Below are 22,095 nucleotides of genomic sequence, written 5' to 3' on the forward strand. Positions count from 1 at the left end.
TTCAGAATATTTTCTTCTTAAAACCTACGAATCTGTTTAAAAAATTCAGAACCTAATTCATCTCCCACAAAACTTGTTTTACAATCTGGTTCCACTTTTATTGCAACCAGAAATTTGAAGAAAAAGAAATCAAAACAACCAACAAATCTCTTTATAGTTAGAATGCAATTTAAAATAAAAAAAAATTCTCAAACTAAGAATATTTTTTCTAAAAGTTTTTATAATTTTTTTTTTTAATTTTTTTAAAATTAAGAATATATCCTTAACTACAGTATAGAATTAGTTCAGAATTATTTTTTCAGTAAAAACATATATTTTTAAACATAGAATATATTCTTGTTTTGAATAAAAAAAATATACTAAATTTAACAATAAATTGCGATTCAAATATTATTAAACTTGTACAAAGAATATATTTTTTACAAAAATATTTTTTTACTGAAGACATTTTACGCTTAGAATAAATTTTGTTTTCTCTCCATATAGTAAATATAATAAAATCCAAAAAGGAAACAAAAAGAAAAAGAAGAGATAGAGAAAAAGTCAAAGAAGACATGCGGCGAGACGAGCAAAAAGAGAGTTGGGACCCACAACACACAAGAGTACCTCTTCTTGAACTGACGGAAAATAAAAGGGGGGGAGAGGTGGGACTGACACGTGACCAATGACTTATATAAAGGTAAGAACCGGCAGGGCGCCAACACAGTTCTCCTTAGTAAGGGGGATATATAAAGTGTCTATTAATATTTCCATTCATTTTTTTTTTTTTGGAACTGTGTTAAGTAACAAAAAAAAAAATTTTTTTTTTTCTTACACTAGATTTAAGCCGGTAGTAGTCAGTTAATTTGCACAGAAATTGCCATGAGGACGTACGTCGTATTAGCCGCCATTCTTCTCGCCGGTACGTACATGAAAAATCATTCATCAAGGAATCAAAAATAAAAAAAAAAAAAAAAAAAAATCAACGATCAACACAACAATTGAAAACTTAGTAAATGAAAAGAAAACAAAACCAAAAAAAAAAAGTGCAACTTTAGTGAAATCAGTGTGTGATTAATTATTATGGTTTCATTATTTGTGAAAATTTCATATAAAGTGATTGTCTCGGAAAATCCAATCTTATACACAAAAAATATAATTAATTTATTTCTCAATTTAAAAATGTATACACGAAGAGACGCTACTTCATAGTGATAAAATCATTCAAATTTTTTTTTAAGTGAATCCTTTTCGTTCAATATAAGTGAAAATTGGAAATTTGAAAAAGTGGGGTCTTTTTTTCTTAATTTAATATTTTTTTCAGTAGAGGAAGGGGGGGTAATATTTAATTATAAAAATAGAACTGGAATTTAATTAATAATTAATATTTAATTCATTTAATATTATATTAATAATAAATTAATAATACCCACTAATATCAATAATAATTAATATTAAATTATTTAATGTTAAATAAAATGTGAAAAATTAAATTTATTTCACTTCTTTCGATAAAATAACTAAAATTTAGATAATTATATCGATAACTGATTAATTAATATTAATAATAATTTATGCAAATATAACAAAATATTAATTAATAGAATTTTACTTTTTCAATGTTGAACATTTTATTTTATGCAAAAAGTTTTCTCTAAACGTTAAGAAAAAAAATGTTTAAATTTATTTTTCTTTTTAATCAGTGAATCGTTATATTCTTTAATCACCTATAATATTTAATTTGAAAGTATATAATATTAAAAATGACGTACGTATAGAAGGAAGAAAAAGTAGTTGTCGTAAAATTTTTGACGATATATGTATACATATAAAAGGGAAATGAGACAAAACTAGTTTCTTTAATTATATAAATTCATAAAGGAATTGAAAGCAGTTAAATTTATATCTCTGAAAAATTATTAAAATTTAAATAATACATTTTACTCGCGTAAAACATTGTATAATAAATATTTATGTAACGCATTATGTCTTATAAACCGCGCACTACTACTGAATAACAACTATATATACACATGTCTGACAAAAATTAGTTTTTACTACTGTCAATCAAAGTTTTCAAATCACACGAGAATAAGCGAAAGACCAAAAAAAAAAAAATAATTTTTTCACTATTAAATAAAATTTTGAAAATGATTTTATTTATTTTTTTGATAAACGTTATCAAACTAAAGTTAATTATCGAGTTATTAATAAATTTATTATTAAACGCCTTTACAACGTTTAATAAGACATTCACTACTCGTCTGACTATAATTGAGCTTTACTACTTATTTTGCCTTAACTTCCATTTAAAATATATAAACAAATAAAATATATATTATAATATAATATAATAAATAATAATATAAATATAATATAATATTTAATATTAATATGTATAAATATTATACATTAGATATTTTCCACTTTTTTTTTATTTCTCTGAAAGTTTCTGCTTTCGTATATAAAAAATTTGCACTCACTCTATATAATAACTAAATGACTATTTACATGGATTTAAAATAAACTTTCATTTTTGTCAGTTTGGATTTTACGAGACAATACTTTCTACACAGAATTATAAAAACATTTTTTTTTTTAAATAGCAATTTGCATCTAAACTGCACTTCCGGATACTTAACATATATCAATGAAACCTTGATTTATTTCAAATCAAATATTTGCTTTTTAAAAATTTAATTTTTTTTTTTAATATTAAGGACAATTTTCAAAAATCAGTATTGATTAATTTGCGAAAATAATTTTCTTCATTTTCTTGGAAATAAATGCAAGTTTGCATAATAAATTATAAAAAAGTAATAAAAAAAAACACGTGTATAATAATTAATTTCACGCCGACTAATATACAAAAGATCAATGACTTGTATTTAATCGAATTGGGCAAGAATGTTTTTTTTCTTCTTCAGAATCACTTTCATTTATACCAAGAATAATAATATACAAAATAAAGGAAAAAAAAAACCAAAGCTATTTTTATTTTTAAATCATTATCACAAAAATGGAGCACGATTTTTCCGGGACAAAAAATTTTTCTATTAGTTTTTTATTATATTCAATTTCATCGAATTGCTTTATTCATTTATAAGCAGAATAATTTATACTCGGAAATTTAATCAGTGACAAATATATAGCAAATAGACATTTTTATTTTATAAAAACTCCAATTAAATTACCAACTTTTAATTTAAAAATTTTAATTTTAATTAAAAAAACAAATTATTAACATTGCGAATTAATTTTATTTATTTTATTTAACTTTTGTGTTCTTTTTTACAATCAAGTTAATGAATAATAATTAATCATGAAAATTAATTAAAATAAAAAAAATTATTTAAATCTTTTTTATATTACATTAACAATTTATTTATTTATTTAAAAATAAATTAAATTTGAATAGATTAAAATTCGAGTAAAATTATTCTTCTTTTTCTTCTATAAAAAGTAAATCGTGAATTGCTTCACCGCATAAATTGCAACAGATTGAGAGAGAAGCCAATGAAGAGATTAATCTTAAATGAATTGTGTATCGCGTTGACTTTTCAAAAGAATAATAATTTACTTCAGGGAATTTAGGAATCGCTAAAAACCATCTATAATCAACTGCGACATTTAGGTAATTGTAGAAAAAAAAAATTATTCATGACATTCAGAAGCAAAATGAGAAAGAGAAGACTTCTCACTTTGTCTTTGAGAATCTCGCGCTGTACCATAATCCTTTCTCTTAGTGATAATTTACTATATATGTATATATTTATAACAACTTTGCACAAAAGATCACGAAGTTGACCTTCAAGGAATGTATCATTTAATTACAAATTCTCTCGTGATTCCTGATTTTAAAAATATTACAACCTTGGCCGATATATATTTCCGCTTCCTTTAATACGAGTTCAAAAAAAAAGAATATTTATAAAATTTTATAAACAAATAATTGTTATTGATAAAATTTCATAATTAAATTAATTTCAAATTATCAGACAGGCTGCATTAATTTTTAGATTTTATATACTATATAAATAAATAAAATAAACAAAATTCAACATTATTGTTTGTCACAACAAATTCAAAAATATTAAAAATTACTATTAATTTAATAGTTTTCATTTTTTTAAAATATTAAAAATTTTAAACCATTAAAATTTATTTTAAACTTTATAAATTAAATTTTTTTTATTTTTCTGTTACAAATAAATTTGAAATAAATAATTAAAATTTTTAAATTTATTTATACAATTGGTTTTATTTAAAATTAACAAATTTTCATACAGAAAATAATATATTTCAGTGTTAAAATCTGAAAATGAATCAGCCTGATTTAAAATAAAAATTAAACAAAAAGGCAAAGTAGAAAAATGAAATTTTGCCAAAGTAAAATTGTCTGACGTATATAATGAGAGATAATTATTAATATATGAAGATTGAAAAAATGTGATCCTTGATATATAGCTCAAATTTTTTTATGACGAGACAGCAATAAAAAAAAGAAAGGAGACAAAAAAAATGGTATAGGAGAAAATATAATATTATAAACGAGGGTCGAAAACTGGGGCATGAAACCTGATTTTGGTCCTTCGATCAGTGAAACGAAGGCTGGACCCAGAGAAAAATGAAAGTAAAAATAATTCTCGTATGGGCCCCAAGTGAACGGGATGCTGAGACAAGTTGTCGGTTCGGTCCCAAGTGAAAGTCCATAGCGAAAGTCTTTGTACTCTTACATAAGACATTTAACTATTCAGATATCATTATAAATATATAAATATACCTAGTAAGGTTATATTAAGATTTTTGACTTATTTACTTCAGCTCAAAAAATTGCATTCATTAAAAATAACTTCCGAAAAATAGAAATTAACCTCCAAAAAATGTATCTCCTTCTATTTATTATCAATTTTGTGAAATTAATTATAATTAATTAATTATATTAATTTAAATATTTTATTGATTTTTATAAATAAATAAATTTTTTTTCGCAAGTTTAATAATAATTTATCAAATAAAAGGAATTTCTTTCAATTGAATAGAAAAATTCTTAAAAGAGTGCGGAAAAAAAGAGATAGAAAAAAGTTTATTTTTACTGCGATAGGAAATTTTTTTTTTCTCGAGTGTATATATTATAGACTATTAATCAAAACTTTCTCAATAAAATAAAAAAAGAAATAATCCATTTTTTTTGCCATTGATAAATTATTATTTGAAAAGAGTGTCTATTGATGCGTGAATAAAATGAGGAAAAATAATTAGCATATAAGATTCATCTCTCTCTCTCTCTCTCTCTCTCTCACTTTCGAAACAAGTTTACCGAGATTAAAAGTGGAAAATCGAACGATTCATAATACATTATGATTGATATATATCTAGATTTAAAATTACTCTTATTATTGAATTAAAATGATCGTGTTCGTGACGATTCAATGAACTGAGAAACCAGGATCTATATAAATCTTTTTTTTCATTTCTAATCGCAAATTGAAATTTTCTGTTTTTTTTTTAATAGAAAAATATTTTATGAAAAAATTGTTTTTAATTTAAAGGCGAAAATTTTAATTGAATATAAAAAAAAACCAATTGTTTTCTTAATTATTTTTCAATTTTTTTCTGAAAAATTTTAATTCATTTTTATAATTAAAAAAAAAAAATAGAAAAACAATAAAAAAAATTGTTTCATAATTTTTCAGGTGCAAGGGCGCAGGAAGGTTTTAAATGTCCAGATGATTTTGGATTTTATCCACATCACACTTCATGTGACAAATATTGGAAGTGTGACAGTAATATTGCCGAATTAAAAACATGTGGCAATGGTTTGGCATTTGATGCTTCTGATTCGAAATTTTTAACGGAAAATTGCGATTATTTACATAATGTTGATTGTGGTGAAAGAACACAATTGGAACCACCAATTTCAACACCACATTGCTCACGTCTCTATGGCATTTTCCCTGATGATAAGAAATGTGATGTTTTTTGGAATTGTTGGAACGGTGAAGCGTCCAGGTATCAATGCAGTCCTGGATTAGCTTACGATCGTGAAGCAAGAGTTTGCATGTGGGCTGATCAAGTTCCCGAATGCAAAAATGAAGGTAAATTAATTTAATTATAAATATAATTAATGGAGAACAATTTTTTGATTTTTGAGATAAAAAAAATATTTTGAGCAAATTGAAAAGAATTTTTTTGAAAAAATTTTTATAATTGCAATTTTTTTTTTCTAACTAGAAATTGCTGGAGGATTCACGTGTCCAGCTGCTGGAGAAGTGAGTGGAAGTTCTGGAAGTTTCTCGAGACACGCTCATCCCGATGATTGCAGAAAATATTACATTTGCTTAGAGGGAATTGCCCGAGAATACGGATGTCCAATTGGTACCGTTTTCAAAATTGGCGATTCTGACGGAAGTGGCGCTTGCGAAGATCCAGAAGACGTTCCCGGATGGTGAGTTAATCTCTCTATTATTATTATTATTTATCCCACAAAAACAGAGAGATCAAAAAGATTTTTTTTTATTTTCAAATAGTTTTTAATTAATTTTAAATATTTTATTCTTTATTTTTTAATACAATTAAATTTTATCCCCCTAAAAAACAATTAATAGAAAAGGTAAAAAATTAGAAAATATTTTTCAAAAAAAAAAAAAAAAAGGAAAACAAATTTTTAAAAAATCTTTCTGATCACATATTTTTTTAAGATAAAAAAGTTTAATTTATTTCAATGTGAAAAATAAAAAAAAATTATTTTTTTTTAATATTGATGAAAAAAGATAATAATAAATGAGACATTAACTGAAGAACCAAAAATGCATGACAATGGGATGAAGTGGGACTGTCATGACTTCTATTTCTATTTTAAGCTTTTGACTAAACACTTCTTTAACTTTTTTCTGCCTTTCAATCTCTATTATGCACCTAACTTATATACGTGCTCGAATTTTTTCTCTCTTTATAATATATATATGTGAAACTATGCTGGTAAATAAGGGATATTCAAAACAATGAATAAACAAATTAACCAATTATCTGTGTCTAACGCAATCAAAATATAGAAAATTATTAGAAAAATCTAAGCTAAACAAAAACAAATGAGAGAAAAAAATTTTCCATTTTTTCTACACTTGTTTTTGTATCGAAGAGGTCAATCAACATCTGTCGATAATTTCTTTACCCCTCTAAATTTTCTTCAAAAAAAACTAAATTTAACATGATTTCTGTGTATCAAAATATTAACTTTAATGAAAATTTTCTTTGGAATAATCAAACTTTATACTTTTCTTAATATATTGTTTATAACAAAAATTATATACACTGAAAAGGAAATTTATTTTATAATTTAGAAAAAAAGTATTAAAAATTTTATTATGAAAAATAATAAATATTAGAAAAATACGCCTATTTTAGAATATTTTAATTTATAAATTTTCTTATTAAAAGTAAAATTTATTTGGTTTAAGTAATCGACTAATTGAATATTATAAAATATTTTAGATTTTTTTTGTATTTTATTAATAGATTCATTTACTATTTACTTCAATGCAAAATCAATTATTCTCAAAATTATAAAGAATTTTATTTAAAAACCAAAAAATAGTAATTAATTTCCTTCAGTGTATTTTAAATATTTTCTTCTTCTGTCTTCTATCATTTCAAAATAGTTTTCATGTTCAATTTGTTCTAAAATATATAACTTAAAAACTAAAAACTATATTTAAAAACGACAATAATATATTAAAGTAAAAAAAATGCTAGTAAAAATGCTAGTATGATTTAGAAAAAAAAAATAACCGCAATGAAAACAAATCCCTTATTCACCGCGCGGAAATTGTTTCAAAATAAAAAGAAAAGATGTAAAAACAAAACAAAACATAAGAGAAAAAAAAGAGATTTTGAAATTGAAAAAAACGAAAGGAAGAAAAAAAAACCCAAAAATCGTGCTAAAGGAAAGCAAATCGAATCGAAAGAATGAAATATTGACCAATATTGGTCTTTCATCATCATCATCGATTTTGCTTCACAGTGAGGATTACTATGGAGATCTGGACCTGAAGAGCATCAGGAAGAGTGAGCTGCTTGCTGGACTTCAGAGCACTGGTGAAACAAGGAACACGGGCAAACCCCAATCAAAACCTAGGCCTACGCCAATTGCCGCCAGGCCCTCACCATCCAATCAGGAATAAATCTTTCTCAAAAAAAAAAAAAAAATTTAAAAACCAAGAAAAAACGCGCTCTTTTGACATTATCAATTTATCATCGATCTATCTATCATCCGAGAGCCAAGAGTAAAAAAAAACTATATGTACCAAAAAAAAAAAATTTTTTTGGTACCAGTAGTCACAGAAATAATTATAATAATAATAATAATAATAATAATAAAGTGAGAGTGAGAATTTCCGATAGAGAGAAAGTGAGAGAGAGAACGAGACAACACGAGTGAAAGAGAGGGAGAGAAAGAGAGAAAGCGAGATTTATTGAGAAGTAAGAAAAATAATTTCCCCCATGGTCCATTTTTTTGACCCCTTAAAAACAAAGTCCCTATTAGGGCGTGAAACCCAAAAAAAAAACCAATTTCCTTTCCACATTTTTTGGAAATCCGATCAATGAATGAAATGAAACACTTTTTTTTAAATTAATTTCGTGGGTGAATTTTTTATTATTAAAATTGCCTCTACAAAAATCAAATCAAAAAAAATTTTCGATTCCAAATTTAATTTCATTGCTCAAATTTATTTAAATTAAATTAAATTGAAAATTTTTCTAATTATTTTCTATAAAAAATAATATTATGTAAAATTATAAATTTATAAATATTTTTGTGTCCATTTCACTCAACATCAAATTTATATTCGAGGGAAAAATGTTATTATTTTTTTTTTCAAATAAATTATAATCTTGTACTCTTGGCCTCAATCAGACTTGAACTGATCCCATCTCCCCCCCTCGAGAAGTTATAAACTTTTTATACCCCTTTGTCATCTATTTTTTTTTATATACCTAAGTGTAAGGAGAAAAAAAAGAATGAGAAAATAAAAAAAATCTTAAAAATTCTCTACTGTCTTATCTCTTTTTATATAGTATTTAAATCGATTGATGTGTGCTTGACCTTTGGTGTCCTTTAAACTTTCCACCTTTTTTTCCGCACAATGCAACTATACCCTGACACACTTACTTTTCATTTTAAAATGGATTTTTTTTTATTCTGCATGCTCATACACTCACAATGCAATTTGCACCCGTAATTTAAATTTTTTAAAAAATGTTCACTTTTAATGCTTTGAAAATAAATTGATTTATTTTAGATTTAATTAATTAAACATAAAAATAATAATAAAAGTGTATAAAGGGTGAAAAATTAAAAAATATATCAAATTATAATACAATTTAAAATGATACGAATAATTGAATAAACTTTACAGGTAAGTAAAAACATTTTTGCTTTTTCGTTTGCTTTTTCATTCTTTCTTCTAAAAAATTTTTAGACTTCTCAAAATCTAATATTTTATCAAAAAAAATTATTTAACTCTAATATCGAATTTAAACAGTTATTCTGTAATTTTTACAATAACAATCTTATCAAAATTTTTATAACAATTTAAATTATTTTACATTTTTAAAATTATGTAAATTTACTAATTTCTATTTCAAAAAATATATAAAATTAATAAATTTTCTTCAGAGGGTAAAAAAAATTATGTTTCGATCAAATATAAATTCTCATTACTAGATTTAAAATTAAATACTTTTTTAATTGTAAAAATGTAGATAAATCAGTTAATGTCTTTAAAATACTTATTATTTGAAAAAAAATGTATTTGTAAAACGTTACCTTTTATTTATAAATAAAAAGTAATATAGCAGTTTTTTTAATAAATAAATGTGACAACATTAATTAATATTGCCATTTTTAATATTTATATAATTTCGGGAATAAGAATGAAATAAAATTTTCTTTAGCGAGGACTACTATGGTGATGTGGATTTAAAAGCACTTAGAAAATTGGGATTCAAAAAATGAGAACGCAACAACTAGTACTAAACAAGCTATTTACTACATTCACGAAGAGAAGAAAAAGACTATAGCGAAAAACATGGAAGAAATTACATCTAGATCTCCCAGTAAATAATTTGATTTGCCAGTATCTCTTGTATATGGTATTTGGTTACGCTCTCTAATCACAGAGGCCTTTCATACCTAATTATTCGTCATGTTAAGAATATCTTTCTATTTTATTATTTTTATTATTTTTTATTAATATTATTATTTAATATGAAAAAAAAATAATTTAAATACTTTTTTTACATTCCCCCCCCAATCAATGCCACCGTTTTATCTTTAAGTCTTGTATTACTTTTAGTTTATAATCATTGTAAATAAATTAAAATAAGTTAAAAACCGTTTAAAATTTAATTCATCGAAAAAAAAACCTATAACAATAGTATTGAAGATAATTAAAATATAGAAAAAAATCGAGACAGGAGGGACTCACCATTTTTACTGATGATTTTCAAGGCATTCCAGATCCACTGATTTTCTGCATTCATAGTCATCCTCTCCTTCAGTGCTCACAGTATCAGCAAATGTAGATATGAAGCTTCTGATTCTATCAAAATAGACAAAAATGTGTCATTTATTTTTATAAAAAACAGTAAAAAATAAATTAAACAAATTTTTTTAAATTGTGAAATTTATTTAATCTTAATTCATTCTCTAAGAATTTATTCTCAATTTAAGGATTTTTTTTTTACGAAATTGTTTTCTACACTTTAAGAAAATGTATAGAAAAAAAAACATTTAGAGCTGTAAAAAAGTATATATTATTTGTAAAAAATTATACCTGCATATCTCTAAATTTTAAAGAATAAAAAAAAATATAATCATTTTGTAAAAAAAAGAATTTTTCCAATAAAAATTTTAGTTTTATTCTAATTTTGTTAATTTTGAATTTTAAAAAACAAATTTGATAATATTTAAAATATTATTATTTTGTTAAACTTGAATGGCATTATTTACCTTATTTGGAAAAGGAACACAGTTGATTGGAATGCTTTCAGTTGTCGCACATAAAAAAAAAGCTTTCAATACTTTTTTTCTTCAAAATGATTCTGAAAAGAAATCAAAATCAATATTAACTTACCAGTTTATTGCTAAAAAAAAAAATATTTTGAATTTGTTTGGAAATTAATTTTATTAACATTTTATTAAATAAAATTTTTTAAAATTTAATTTGCTAACATTTTTAAATTTAATTTTTATTCCTTTTATTTTTTATTTATTATTATATTTTATATATAATATATAACATATATATTTTATTTATTATATTTTATTAAACTTTATTTTCTCCAATTTAATAATTTTGTATTATATTTAACCTAAAAATATAAAATTATTACTTAACAAAATAATTTTTTTTTTATTTGTAATAATTAAGACACATTTGGATTAAATACACTTAAAATCAATTATTATTTAAGAATCCCTTTATTATTACCAATAATTTTTTATTTTTTCCCCATCTTTATTGCATTTAATTTATTTTAACCATTTTAACGATTAACAATACTGCAATCACTTATCAAAACCTAACCCTACTTTATATTCGCCAAATAATTCGATAATTAATTATACAATATTCTATTAGTAACTTACCAGATTGACGAAAAACAATTAAAATCTTCATTTTTATGAATTTATATATGATTATTGTTACATATTATTGATTTTATCTTACCTCAAGAAAAGAAAATTTTCTTTGACATGATGACTTTGAAGCCATTCGAACCCCTTCTTTGGGCGATACCTCGTCTTCAATTCAGATTTCCAATTTGGAAAATAATGTTATTTGCAGCTGATGAAACGTGTATTTTACCCAGAAATCACCTTTTTGATAATTTTACTGCACCCTTTCTAGGCAGGAAACTGGAAAAATGATGAGAAAAATACTCAACACATGCACTTGCATGGGACGCCATCTTGAAAATATTTCATTGTCGCAAATATTTTCACATTTTGTCTAAATCAACAATTTTTTTTGCCAATAAAACACAACCTACTATACTATTTCTGACAAAAAGATAATATTTCTCGAAATATTGTAGAAACTCATTACGAATTGGGAAATATTTTCACATTTTTGGAAACATTTTATACGACAATGCAATCAACAATGAATCTACCATTTGAGACAAATCGTCATCCATCCACTTAATTAAAGGATTTTTTTACAAATTTATATAAATTTATATTTCATTTAACTAATAAGATTGAATAATGCAAAAAGTTTTGTAAAAAATATAGAAAATATACCTTATTTAGGAAGAAAAATCTTGATGTCGAGGGACGCCATCATGCACCGAAAACTTTTCAATAATAACGGACAAGTACAAACACGAAGAACCTCTTGTCTTCTGATTGGCTGCTTGAATAATGGCAGGCAACTGTAACAAAAAAAAATGCACATTAAACTTTTTTACATATTCACTAAAATGAATTATTCAGATTATAGAAAATTTCTTAATGCATTAATTAATCATTATTATTTTTTATATTTAATTAATTTAATTGTTATTTGATTTTTAATTACATTTTTATAAAATAAATTCAAACGTTACAAATAACAAGGTTGGCAGTGGTGATTTTAATTCGACTTTGGCGCCACCTGGTGACAATTTAGAGAAATTCTAACCCTCATTGCTCGAATGATATAAAAACAAAATCATTGTTGAATATTTGAGGTTAAGTTCTCCGAATTATTTAATCAGTTATTTTTATTTAAATTTAGATTAATAATTAATATTAATAATATTTATTTGTCGTTGAAAAATATTTTCAAAATTACCAATTTGACAAATGGATTTTCCAACCTCGAGAATTTAAATAGTTTGACAAATTTTTAATTAAAACTATAATGACGTGCCAATGATTAAATGAATTTTATTTTTATTATTGAATAAATAAAATAAAACAAATTAACAATGGCAGCATTAATAAAGAAAAGAGCTTTGGCGGAATTTACCCAAAGCCAAGTAAGTAGTACAAATATTTTTATTATTATTTATTTCTAACACTTTTTATAAGTCTCTTGTTTTTAATTGTTATATGATTTTTTTTTACATTGTAAACTAATTTATTTTTTTGAAGGTAATTAATGAACCTCCGGTAAAAAGATTAAAAACACTACGACTTTCTCTAAGCGGATCAAATAGAAATGGTGCAGGAGTTAATGGTAGTTCGGTTCTTGTTTACATTGAATGTCTCGAAAAATGTAAAGGTGGAAATGATGCATTACAATTACTCGTGAGAATATCTGATATTCTTTCGCAAATGATACCTGATGATGTTCCAACAGCTGTGAAAAAATTAGTCGAAAGATTTGCAATTGAACAAGAAGCTGCTGTGAGAACAAAAATTCTTTGGGTTTTTGCTGAACTCGGCGAAGTTACAAATGATCCTGCTGAGAAAGCGCGAATTATTAATGAAACGGCAATTCTATTAAAAAACGAAGAATCACATCGTGTCAAGAGTCAAGGACTTGCAACACTCCTTAAATTAGGCAGTTTTAATCAGTAAAACAAAAATTTCATTTTTTTTAAAATTATAACAAATTTTTAATTATTGATATAATAATTATTTTAATTTATCTAGAACTGCAGTTTTGAAAATTGCTCGTGAACATTTACCGGACACTTGGCATGGAGTACAAACAAGATGTTTGATGATAATTGGAAGATATCTTTCTGCAAATGTATCGGATGATACTTTAATATTAGTGGGAAATTATGCACGATCGCAAGATCCACGAGTACGAGCTCAAGCTTTTGAAACAATGGCAGAACTTCATTCGCACAGGGGCTGTCGGCTTCCTGCTACTTTTTTCTCTGAAGCTTGTGGAGCATTAAAAGATGATTACGAAATTGTTCGTCGTGCTGTTTTGAAATTAATTTGGCTACTTGGAAACGAATATCCCGACCAGTAATGACATTTTTTTTTTTTTTAAATTCAAAATTAATTATTTCAACTAAATTTGTTTTTTAATTTGTAGAATGATTCCCGAACAGGAGGGAGAAGAAATTCGTATGATAGACAGTGCCTTTTCGAAAATATGTGGATTAATGGGCGATTTATCGCCTCGTGTACGTGCCTCAGCAATGTCTTTATTGGGATCAATGAAAGGTGTTTCTCGACGTTATATCGAGCAGGCTTTGGATAAAAAACCAAAAACTGTCGAGGATGAAAGTTCAGAAGTTGAAGAAAGAAGTGGTTCATGCGGAGCTTTTATTCATGGTTTAGAGGATGAATATTTGGAGGTGAGAAAAATTAAATTAGAATTTAATTTGTGAATTTAAAAAAAATGATTTCTTAGGTACGAACAGCAGCTGTGGAATCATTGTGTGCTTTATCTTTGGAGCAACCATGTATCGCTTGTATTTCATTGGATTTTATGGTCGATATGTTTAACGATGAAATTCAGGATGTACGATTAAAAGCAATTGAATCGTTGAGAAAAATGTCAGCGAGTGTAACATTACGTGAGGATCAATTGCAAACAATTTTAGGAGCATTGGAGGATTTTAATGGTGAGGTTCGTGAAGGTTTACACGCAACATTGGGAGCAAGTCGTCTTGCAACACGTAATTGTCTTCAAATGTGTGTCACAAGACTATTGGAAAATTTAGCGCGATATCCACAGGACAAAGAGAGTATTAGGAGTTGTTTAGCTGAACTTGGTGCTTCTCATCCTTATCTAACATTACCACTTGTTCCACAAATGTTGGGAAGACATCCATTTTTCGATACACCCGAGCCTGATGTCGACGATCCTCCCTGTATCCTTTTTTATAATCAACAATATTGAAAAAAATATTTTTTTTTCTATTTTCCTTAATTGAAATTAGATGCAAGTACATTGGTTTTGATTTTTAATGCAGCGCTTCATTGTCCGAGTATGCATGCTCTATTTACGGAGCATGCGGCGAAACATTATTTATATTTACGCGATACAATGCCACATTTAGTGCCACGATTAACTCCAGTTTTGACGAAAAGACTTGGTTTTGGAAAAGAAGAAATGGAAGATGAAGAATCAAGGGATCGACGAGGAAGAGAATTTCTTGAGCGGATGGTAACGGGAATTGAGAGAGCAAAACCAGGTGGTAAAGTTTACACTCAACTATTGGAAGCTGCTTCCGTTGATGTTGAACGTTTATCAGAAATGGATAGACAAATGGAAGGCGCTGCTACATTCACAGCATTGTATATAAAATGTCTTCTTTTAATTCGATCAATAATTAAAGATTTTTCCCAATCAAGTTTACCATCATCTACATCGGGTTCAAATACATCGAGTAATATTTCTCTCCTTCTTCAACATGCACAAAAGTAAGTTATTTATTTTTTTCAATTTAAAAATTTAACTACTTGTAAATTATTTTTCTAGATTGCAGAGATTATTCTCTGGTTTGAGTGAAATTGACATGGCATTGGCTTCGGACGTTTGGTTAAAAGCATTGGCAATTGATTTGGTCCGCGTAACAAGAAGCGCAACGGGAAGTGCTCTTCCATTGACAAGACAATTTTTATCTGAGGCCGATGCACTTCCACAAGAGACAATGAAATTACCACCATTTTCTAAAGCTCTTGTTATTCAATTACCGGCACTTGGTGAAGTGAAACCTGGTCCATTGACGAGACTATTGATGCCATTGTTATTGGCACCGCTTCAAATTGGTGACGAGAGACTACCTAGACCTTCAGCAACGACGAGATTTTGCCGTGCTGTTATTGAAGAACCACGCGGTGATGCTGATTCAGCGTTAAAATTTACCGGCGGTTTATTACTGGGCATTCCAATGACAGCGAAAATTTATAATCTACGCGATTCAAGTACATTGAGAATAAAATTACGACATCCCGATCAACAGGTGCAATTATTATTGCCAAGAAAAACTGATCTCAAAGAACAAAATAGTGAACTTAAAGATTATCGATTAAGAACAACTGTTTTGTTTTCCCATCAAGTTTGGATGGAAGCATGTAATGTTGAAATTTCACTAGCATTAATTGCCCCATCGTCGACAATGTGTACACATTCACCTCAAGACGATCCGTGTGTTATTGATTTATGTAAACCAATTAAAGTGTCAATTTCACCGAAAGCTGTTAAGCGAGGAATTTAATTTTCGATTTTTTGGAAAATAAAAATTTTAATTTTCAAAAAGAACATTTTTTTTAAACAAAAATAAAAACTTACCATAATTAAGGGAAAATTTTTCATAAAATAGACTCTTTTATTTTTAGATCTTGAAAATGTAGCGAAAACGATATTCAATTTTTATCAGCCTTTTTTTAATAGACTGAATCAGATTTTCTTAATATTAAATTAATGAATACTAATTTTTTTTGGATGTTGATTCAGCGCCAACTTGAAAATGAGCTTTTTCTAGAAACAAAAGAAAACAAAAATTATTTAAAAGATAAGTTTTAAAAATTTTTTAATAATTAATAATTTTAATAAATAAAATATAAATCTACTCACGCTGCAAAATCTGGTGGCTTTTGTTGTTGTTGTTGTTGCTGCTGCTGTTGTTGTTGTTGTTGCATTTGTTGTTGTTGTTGTTGCTGTAAAGGTGAACCTTGAGCCAAACTGCTGAATGACAAACCTCCACTTTGATTTGCAAGTGATTCAAATGTATTACTACCAGTCGCTCCACCAAATACTTTTTGCATTTGAGTTCCACCTAAAGGTGGTGGACTTCCACCCATTATTGGTGGACTTCCAAAACCTGCAAATTTTTATTTTAATTAAAAAAGATTCATATTTTTTTTCTTGTTTAGAAAATGTATTTTTGAAAATTACCAGTAGATGCAGGACTGCCACCAAACGATGGAGCGGCTCCAAATCCACTTCCAAAAACTGATTTTGCTTGTCCAAAATCGGGACTCGCGCCAAATGCTGGTTTTGCACCAAAAGCGGGAGCTTGTCCAAATACTGATGAACCAGCTCCGCCTCCTCCTGCTGCTACTGCTGGTGACGATGATCCACCAAACATAGAAAAATTCGTTTCCTGGGCTTTTGGAGCGCTTGCTCCTCCAAATAATGATGTACTATTATCCGATGTTCCACTGCCAAAAACTGAAGGCTGCGTTGACATTCCAAAAACAGATGCCGTTGATGTTGGCGTTGATTTCATTCCAAATGCCGTGGCAGTCGTTGAAGCACCACCAAATATTGAATTACCCGATGAATTTGCATTACCAAAAACGGATGGACTTTGAGCGAGTGTATTACCACCACCAAATGGATTTGCATTAGGTGTATTTGAACTTTTACCACCAAATACACTTCCACTTTGAGATGTTGTTGTTGTCGAACCACCGAAAATTGATGAATTTTGTTCCTTACCAAAGGCAGGAGCAATTATATTCGACGATGTAATAGCGCTGGCAGTGCCAAAATTTAATGTTGACGCTACACTTGAAGCAGGAGCAGCACCACCAAAAGTAGGTGTCGAAAAAATTGACGTTGTAGGAGGAGTTTGAAAACTAATTGAAGTTGTTGGTTTTGAAGAATTTAAAGAAAGTGACAGCATATCCATACCGGATGTGGCCATTGTTGATGAAACATTTGGAGATGTGTAGTTTGGAGGTGGAGTAGAAATAGCCACAGAATTTGAGGAGGATGTTAAACTTGAAGCTAAAATTGGACTCGAGACGGAAACTGGTTTGGAAACAATAACTGAAGAAACTCCAGAAGCTGATGAACTATTTGGACTTGATGTTAAATTTACAGCCGAAATTGAACTAATTACAGGTGTTGAATTTGTTGATGTAACTGAATTGTTCAAAGGAGTTGCAGGAGAAGAAGAAGAAGTTATACTAATTGAACTCAAAGCTGGTGGTGTCGATACACTAGAATTACTACCACCAAAAATACTTCCACTTTTTCCAAATGGCGATGTTGCAAAAGTATTTGTCGTTCCAAATGCATTTGCGCCGGATGTTCCAAAAATACTCGGTGATCCAAATGTATTTGCAACGGTAGTTGCAGTTGTCACAGAAGTTGTACTCGAAGTTGTTCCAAAAACATTCGAAGTTCCAAAATTGTTTGCCGTAGGAGTTGTTGGTGGTGCACTTGTTCCAAAATTAGTAGAAGGAGAAGCAGGAAAATTTGTTCCGGAAGCACCGAAAATATTTCCAGCCTTTCCAAAATTAATGCTTGACATTGCAGGAGTAGATTGATTAGTAATTTTTGTTTCTGAAATTGGTGTAATTGTCAATCCAGATTGGGAAAGATTTAGACCACCAAGATCGAGATTTGCTTTTTCTTCCGGTTTCGAAGCAAATGAGAATGCTGGTGAATTTGTTGGTGGTTTGGAAGCAAATGAAAAATTTTGTGCAACTGTTGATGATGATGATGATGGAGGAGGAGGTGGTGCAGTGGATTGTAAATTAAACGTTGATTGAATTTGTGGAGTTAGGAGAATATTTCCCGGATTACTTGCAGTGAAATTAATTGCCGGTGTTGGTGAAATTTCCAAATTTTTTACCACTTCTTTTTCAATTCCACTTTTTATGTCTTTTGTCACTTTATCAATCTCTGATTTTTGACCAAAACTAATAGCCTCGACTTTTGGAAATGGTTTAGCTAAATTCTGTGGACTTTGGGCGAAAGAAATATTTATTGTTTGTTTTGGTTTTTGTGAAGCTAATGCTGGAACTAGCGCAGGTAAAGTTTTTACTGGTGAAATTGAAAGTTTCGTATCAGATTCTTGTTTTTCGACAATTTTCGAGACAATGTTATTTAAAGATGCAAGAGGACTGCTTTGTACTTTTGGTTTTTGATTTAATTTTTGCTCGATTTTTGGTTTAGAAATTGTTTTTGGAGGACTCATTGAGGCTAGTGAACTGAGTGTTGATTCTAAGCGATCTTGAATTAAAGTTGGTTTCGCTGGTTTTATAATACGCGGTGCTGATTCTGAGAGAAAATCACGTAATTTCATTTGTTTCTCACGACTGAAATTTTGATTCATTTGAATTATTGTTTTACATCGTAGATCAATTGTCGAATCATGAGAATAATTAGAGGTATTTGATGTAATATGAAGATTTGATATTGAACGATTTAGATCTGATACTGTATTATTGCCACGTGCAATTGATTTCCATTTTTTAATGAGACTATCAATGTTACTTTTTTCTTTTGCTAAAATTTGTCCATGTCGCATTAAACTTTGATAAATACATTCCATATTTGGTATTTTCATTTTTTTCTGTTCTCTCGATTGTTGTTCGGACCATTGTAAGTCAAGAACTTTTGATGCCTGAACTAATTGTGATTGTGTATAATAAAAAAGTTCTTGTAATTCATTGAGTTTTGAATTTTCTCTACGATTTCTTGAACTTAATTTAACATTATCGGAATTTTTTGAATTTGTTTCTTCCAACCAGGCAAATGATTGTATGAGAAATCCTCGTAAATATGTAATATCACTGGCGAGACTTGTTGTTGTTTCTTGTAAATCGCGAAGAAATTCATCGATTAATGCAGTTTTTTCAATAATTTGCTCTTTCTCTGACTTAGTGCCAACTTCCCAAATTAATGGTTCGAGTTTTGCTTTTAATTCTTTTTCAAAATTCACTTGCTCCTCTCGATAAGCTCTTAAACAGAGATTTTCATCGATATTTGATTTCTCTTGTATTGAATCCTTTGATGGGATTTCTTTTTGTATTTTAATTTCCGGTCTTGTTTGTTTCTCGACAATTTTCTCAATTCTTGGTTTTGGAATATTGAGATCAACAGCGGGTGCAAAATCGATGGGTTTTGGTTCGGGTGGTTGAATAAAGGTATTCATTTTTGTTTCTAATTTTGCTAATGGTGCTGGTGGTAAATTTACAGATGTTGGTAAATTCACAGGTGGTAGATTGACGGGAATTAAATTTGTTGCAGGTGGTGGTATATTTAGTGCCGGTGATTTTTCTTGTTCAAATTTAGGAGCGAAACCAATTGTTGATTTTGAATTATCGGCAAAAAAGTTTGCTGCTATAAGATTCTTCGGCTTTTCTTTTGGTGAATCCATTTTAGCACGTGGCGTACTTGTTGCTCCTGTTGCCAAATTAAATGAAATTTCAGAAGACGATGGTCGAGGTACTGGCAAATTAACTGAAAATCAAAAAGACAAATTAGTTATCATTTTAAAGAATATATTTTAGAATTCGAAAAACAAATTTTAAAAATTAAACCTGGTGCCACTGGTGCAACAACAATTTCCGAAGGAGGAACACAAATTGCAGGACAATCGGCCTTGAGATTAACAATATGAAAGCTGCAAAGTTGACCGGACGTGGCGAGAATATGAAGTATTGGTACAGGATTTGGTAGAATATTTTCTGGATTTAGAGCAAGTGGAGTTGTTGGAGTTTTATCGATAGCTAATCCAACGGGAAATGATTCATCCGTTCGCACTAATGGAAGTTCAGCTCTACTATTATCAATAAGTTGCCATTGTTCCCATGTTAATCCATTGTCAAAAGTTCCTAAAACGGCAATTTCACTACTCGAACTACTTGCTGCAATAATAACTCCCCATTCAGGAATATAATCGAAATAATATTGATTTGTGGGAATTCCTCCATAAGTAATATCTTCGTAATTTGTAAATTTTCCCACAGTTTCACCTTTAAGTGCATCGACAATTAAAACATTGATACGTCCTTCAACTGGTTCTTGATATGCTGCGCAAAATTGAAAATTACTGACCCATAAAATTGCTATTACACTTCCCATATTTGGATTTGGTCCTGGAATTGTTCTTGCAATTTTTAATTCTGGTTTTAATTGAATAATATTTCCATTACGACAGCCAACAACTATTTGTTTTCCTTTTGGACTCCATGCTGCACAAAGTGCTTCGACATTGTCAATTCGTCCTGATCCAGTTATTACAAAACCTAATTTTTTATCACCACTCACTTGAAAACTTCCTATTGTATGATCACTCGTAACTGTGCACAGCATCCCTGGAATTGCGGGATTCCATCGAAGATCAAAAACGGATACATCACCGCTTGAACTTGAAAGTCGTATTTCATGTAGTAAATCCAAAACCTTTAAAAAATAAATACCTTTTTAATGTTAACTTTAAAAAAATCGGGATAAAATTGTTTCTGAAATAAAGTTTTTTTTTCATGTATTTATAAATTTTTAAAATTTTGTATAGTTACGAAAAATATTACTTACATTTTTCGATAAAAGTGCAGCTGAATATATTAAAACAGAAGGTCCAAAAAGTGTTACTGCCAAAAGTGAAAAATCACAATTAAGTGATAATCTTGTAATATTATCCGGTAAATTAAGATCTATTCTCAATTCGATATTTCCTTCATTGCCAATTTTTAAAACCGTTATTATTTTTTCATGACCAATGTAAAGTAAACCTCGTTTTCCATCTGCAGCAACGAGACTACAATTCACAGGAACCAAAAGTTTTTCTGATAATTGATGTTTACTTGATGTTTTGAATTGAAATTCCTGAAAACAAAAAAAAATTGTGAATATTAATTTTAACCTCTTTAACATTAAACATGAAGATATTTATAGTTTCTATTATTTCCAAATAAAGTAAAGAATTTATTATAAAGTAACGGCAATTTGAATATTAAAATAACGAATGCATGCAGAAATACATAAAATATTCTTAACCTCAAAATTATCACGTTACTTACCGGCAATTCTGACTTTTAAAAATATTATTAAAGTGCGACTACTATGAGAATTGTTTCCCGGAGAATACTTATATATAATTTTAAATAATATTCACATATATTTATAATATTTAGAGACTTACTTGAATTTCTTTAGGAGCCGAAGCAGTTGTGACACTCATGTTGCTGCTTTTTTCGCGCGTCAATGTTGAGTATTGTTGGGATTATTGTTGTTTTTCTTCGTGGTTGTGTTTTGATTCACAATTGTTTCATCTGAAAGCAACAACAAACTTGTGTAGTAGGAGAGATTAAATAAATGTGTCGAATTATGAAGAACGAAATGTTTTTGAAAATGATCACAAAAGTGTGGAACGCTACGGTCGAAATAACCTAACCTTTCCGGGCAGGGATGG

The 22,095-nt window shown here is 28.0% G+C and overlaps 3 protein-coding genes and 1 long non-coding RNA gene across 5 annotated transcripts; 2 read left to right on the top strand and 2 right to left on the bottom strand.

The window, feature by feature from the left end:
- The first annotated feature begins 692 nt into the window (after positions 1–692).
- Positions 693–10,375, top strand: LOC127282237 (protein obstructor-E). 2 transcript variants are annotated; one of them, XM_051306412.1, is made up of 4 exons: positions 693–901; positions 5,676–6,077; positions 6,214–6,427; positions 9,937–10,375. In XM_051306412.1, the coding sequence occupies exons 1-4, from the start codon at positions 862–864 to the stop codon at positions 9,995–9,997; spliced, it is 717 nt and encodes a 238-aa protein (XP_051162369.1). In that variant the 5' UTR covers positions 693–861; the 3' UTR covers positions 9,998–10,375. The 2 variants fall into 2 exon arrangements, with proteins under 2 accessions (XP_051162369.1, XP_051162368.1); XM_051306411.1 differs by lacking the exon at positions 9,937–10,375 and adding an exon at positions 8,003–9,030 and having other exon boundaries at positions 696–901.
- LOC127282244 (uncharacterized) lies at positions 10,369–12,421 on the bottom strand. Its single transcript, XR_007843176.1, has 4 exons — positions 12,290–12,421; positions 11,715–11,902; positions 10,994–11,085; positions 10,369–10,583 (listed from the first exon to the last, which is right to left on the bottom strand). It is a non-coding gene; the product is annotated as an uncharacterized LOC127282244 (long non-coding RNA).
- A 261-nt stretch (positions 12,422–12,682) lies between these two features.
- On the top strand, positions 12,683–16,172 carry LOC127282205 (integrator complex subunit 4). The gene is made up of 7 exons (XM_051306339.1): positions 12,683–13,008; positions 13,124–13,548; positions 13,628–13,954; positions 14,025–14,289; positions 14,346–14,808; positions 14,878–15,361; positions 15,420–16,172. The coding sequence occupies exons 1-7, from the start codon at positions 12,958–12,960 to the stop codon at positions 16,156–16,158; spliced, it is 2,754 nt and encodes a 917-aa protein (XP_051162296.1). The 5' UTR covers positions 12,683–12,957; the 3' UTR covers positions 16,159–16,172.
- A 65-nt stretch (positions 16,173–16,237) lies between these two features.
- LOC127282204 (nuclear pore complex protein Nup214-like) lies at positions 16,238–22,038 on the bottom strand. Its single transcript, XM_051306338.1, has 6 exons — positions 21,826–22,038; positions 21,219–21,509; positions 20,222–21,086; positions 16,839–20,141; positions 16,518–16,764; positions 16,238–16,421 (listed from the first exon to the last, which is right to left on the bottom strand). The coding sequence occupies exons 1-6, from the start codon at positions 21,862–21,864 to the stop codon at positions 16,394–16,396; spliced, it is 4,773 nt and encodes a 1,590-aa protein (XP_051162295.1). The 5' UTR covers positions 21,865–22,038; the 3' UTR covers positions 16,238–16,393.
- Positions 22,039–22,095: the final 57 nt, after the last annotated feature.

The sequence above is a fragment of the Leptopilina boulardi genome, unplaced genomic scaffold (assembly GCF_019393585.1).
Source record: "Leptopilina boulardi isolate dan_hultmark-lab unplaced genomic scaffold, ZJU_Lbou_2.1 LbouV2_291, whole genome shotgun sequence".
NCBI classification, from domain to species: Eukaryota; Metazoa; Arthropoda; class Insecta; order Hymenoptera; family Figitidae; genus Leptopilina; species Leptopilina boulardi.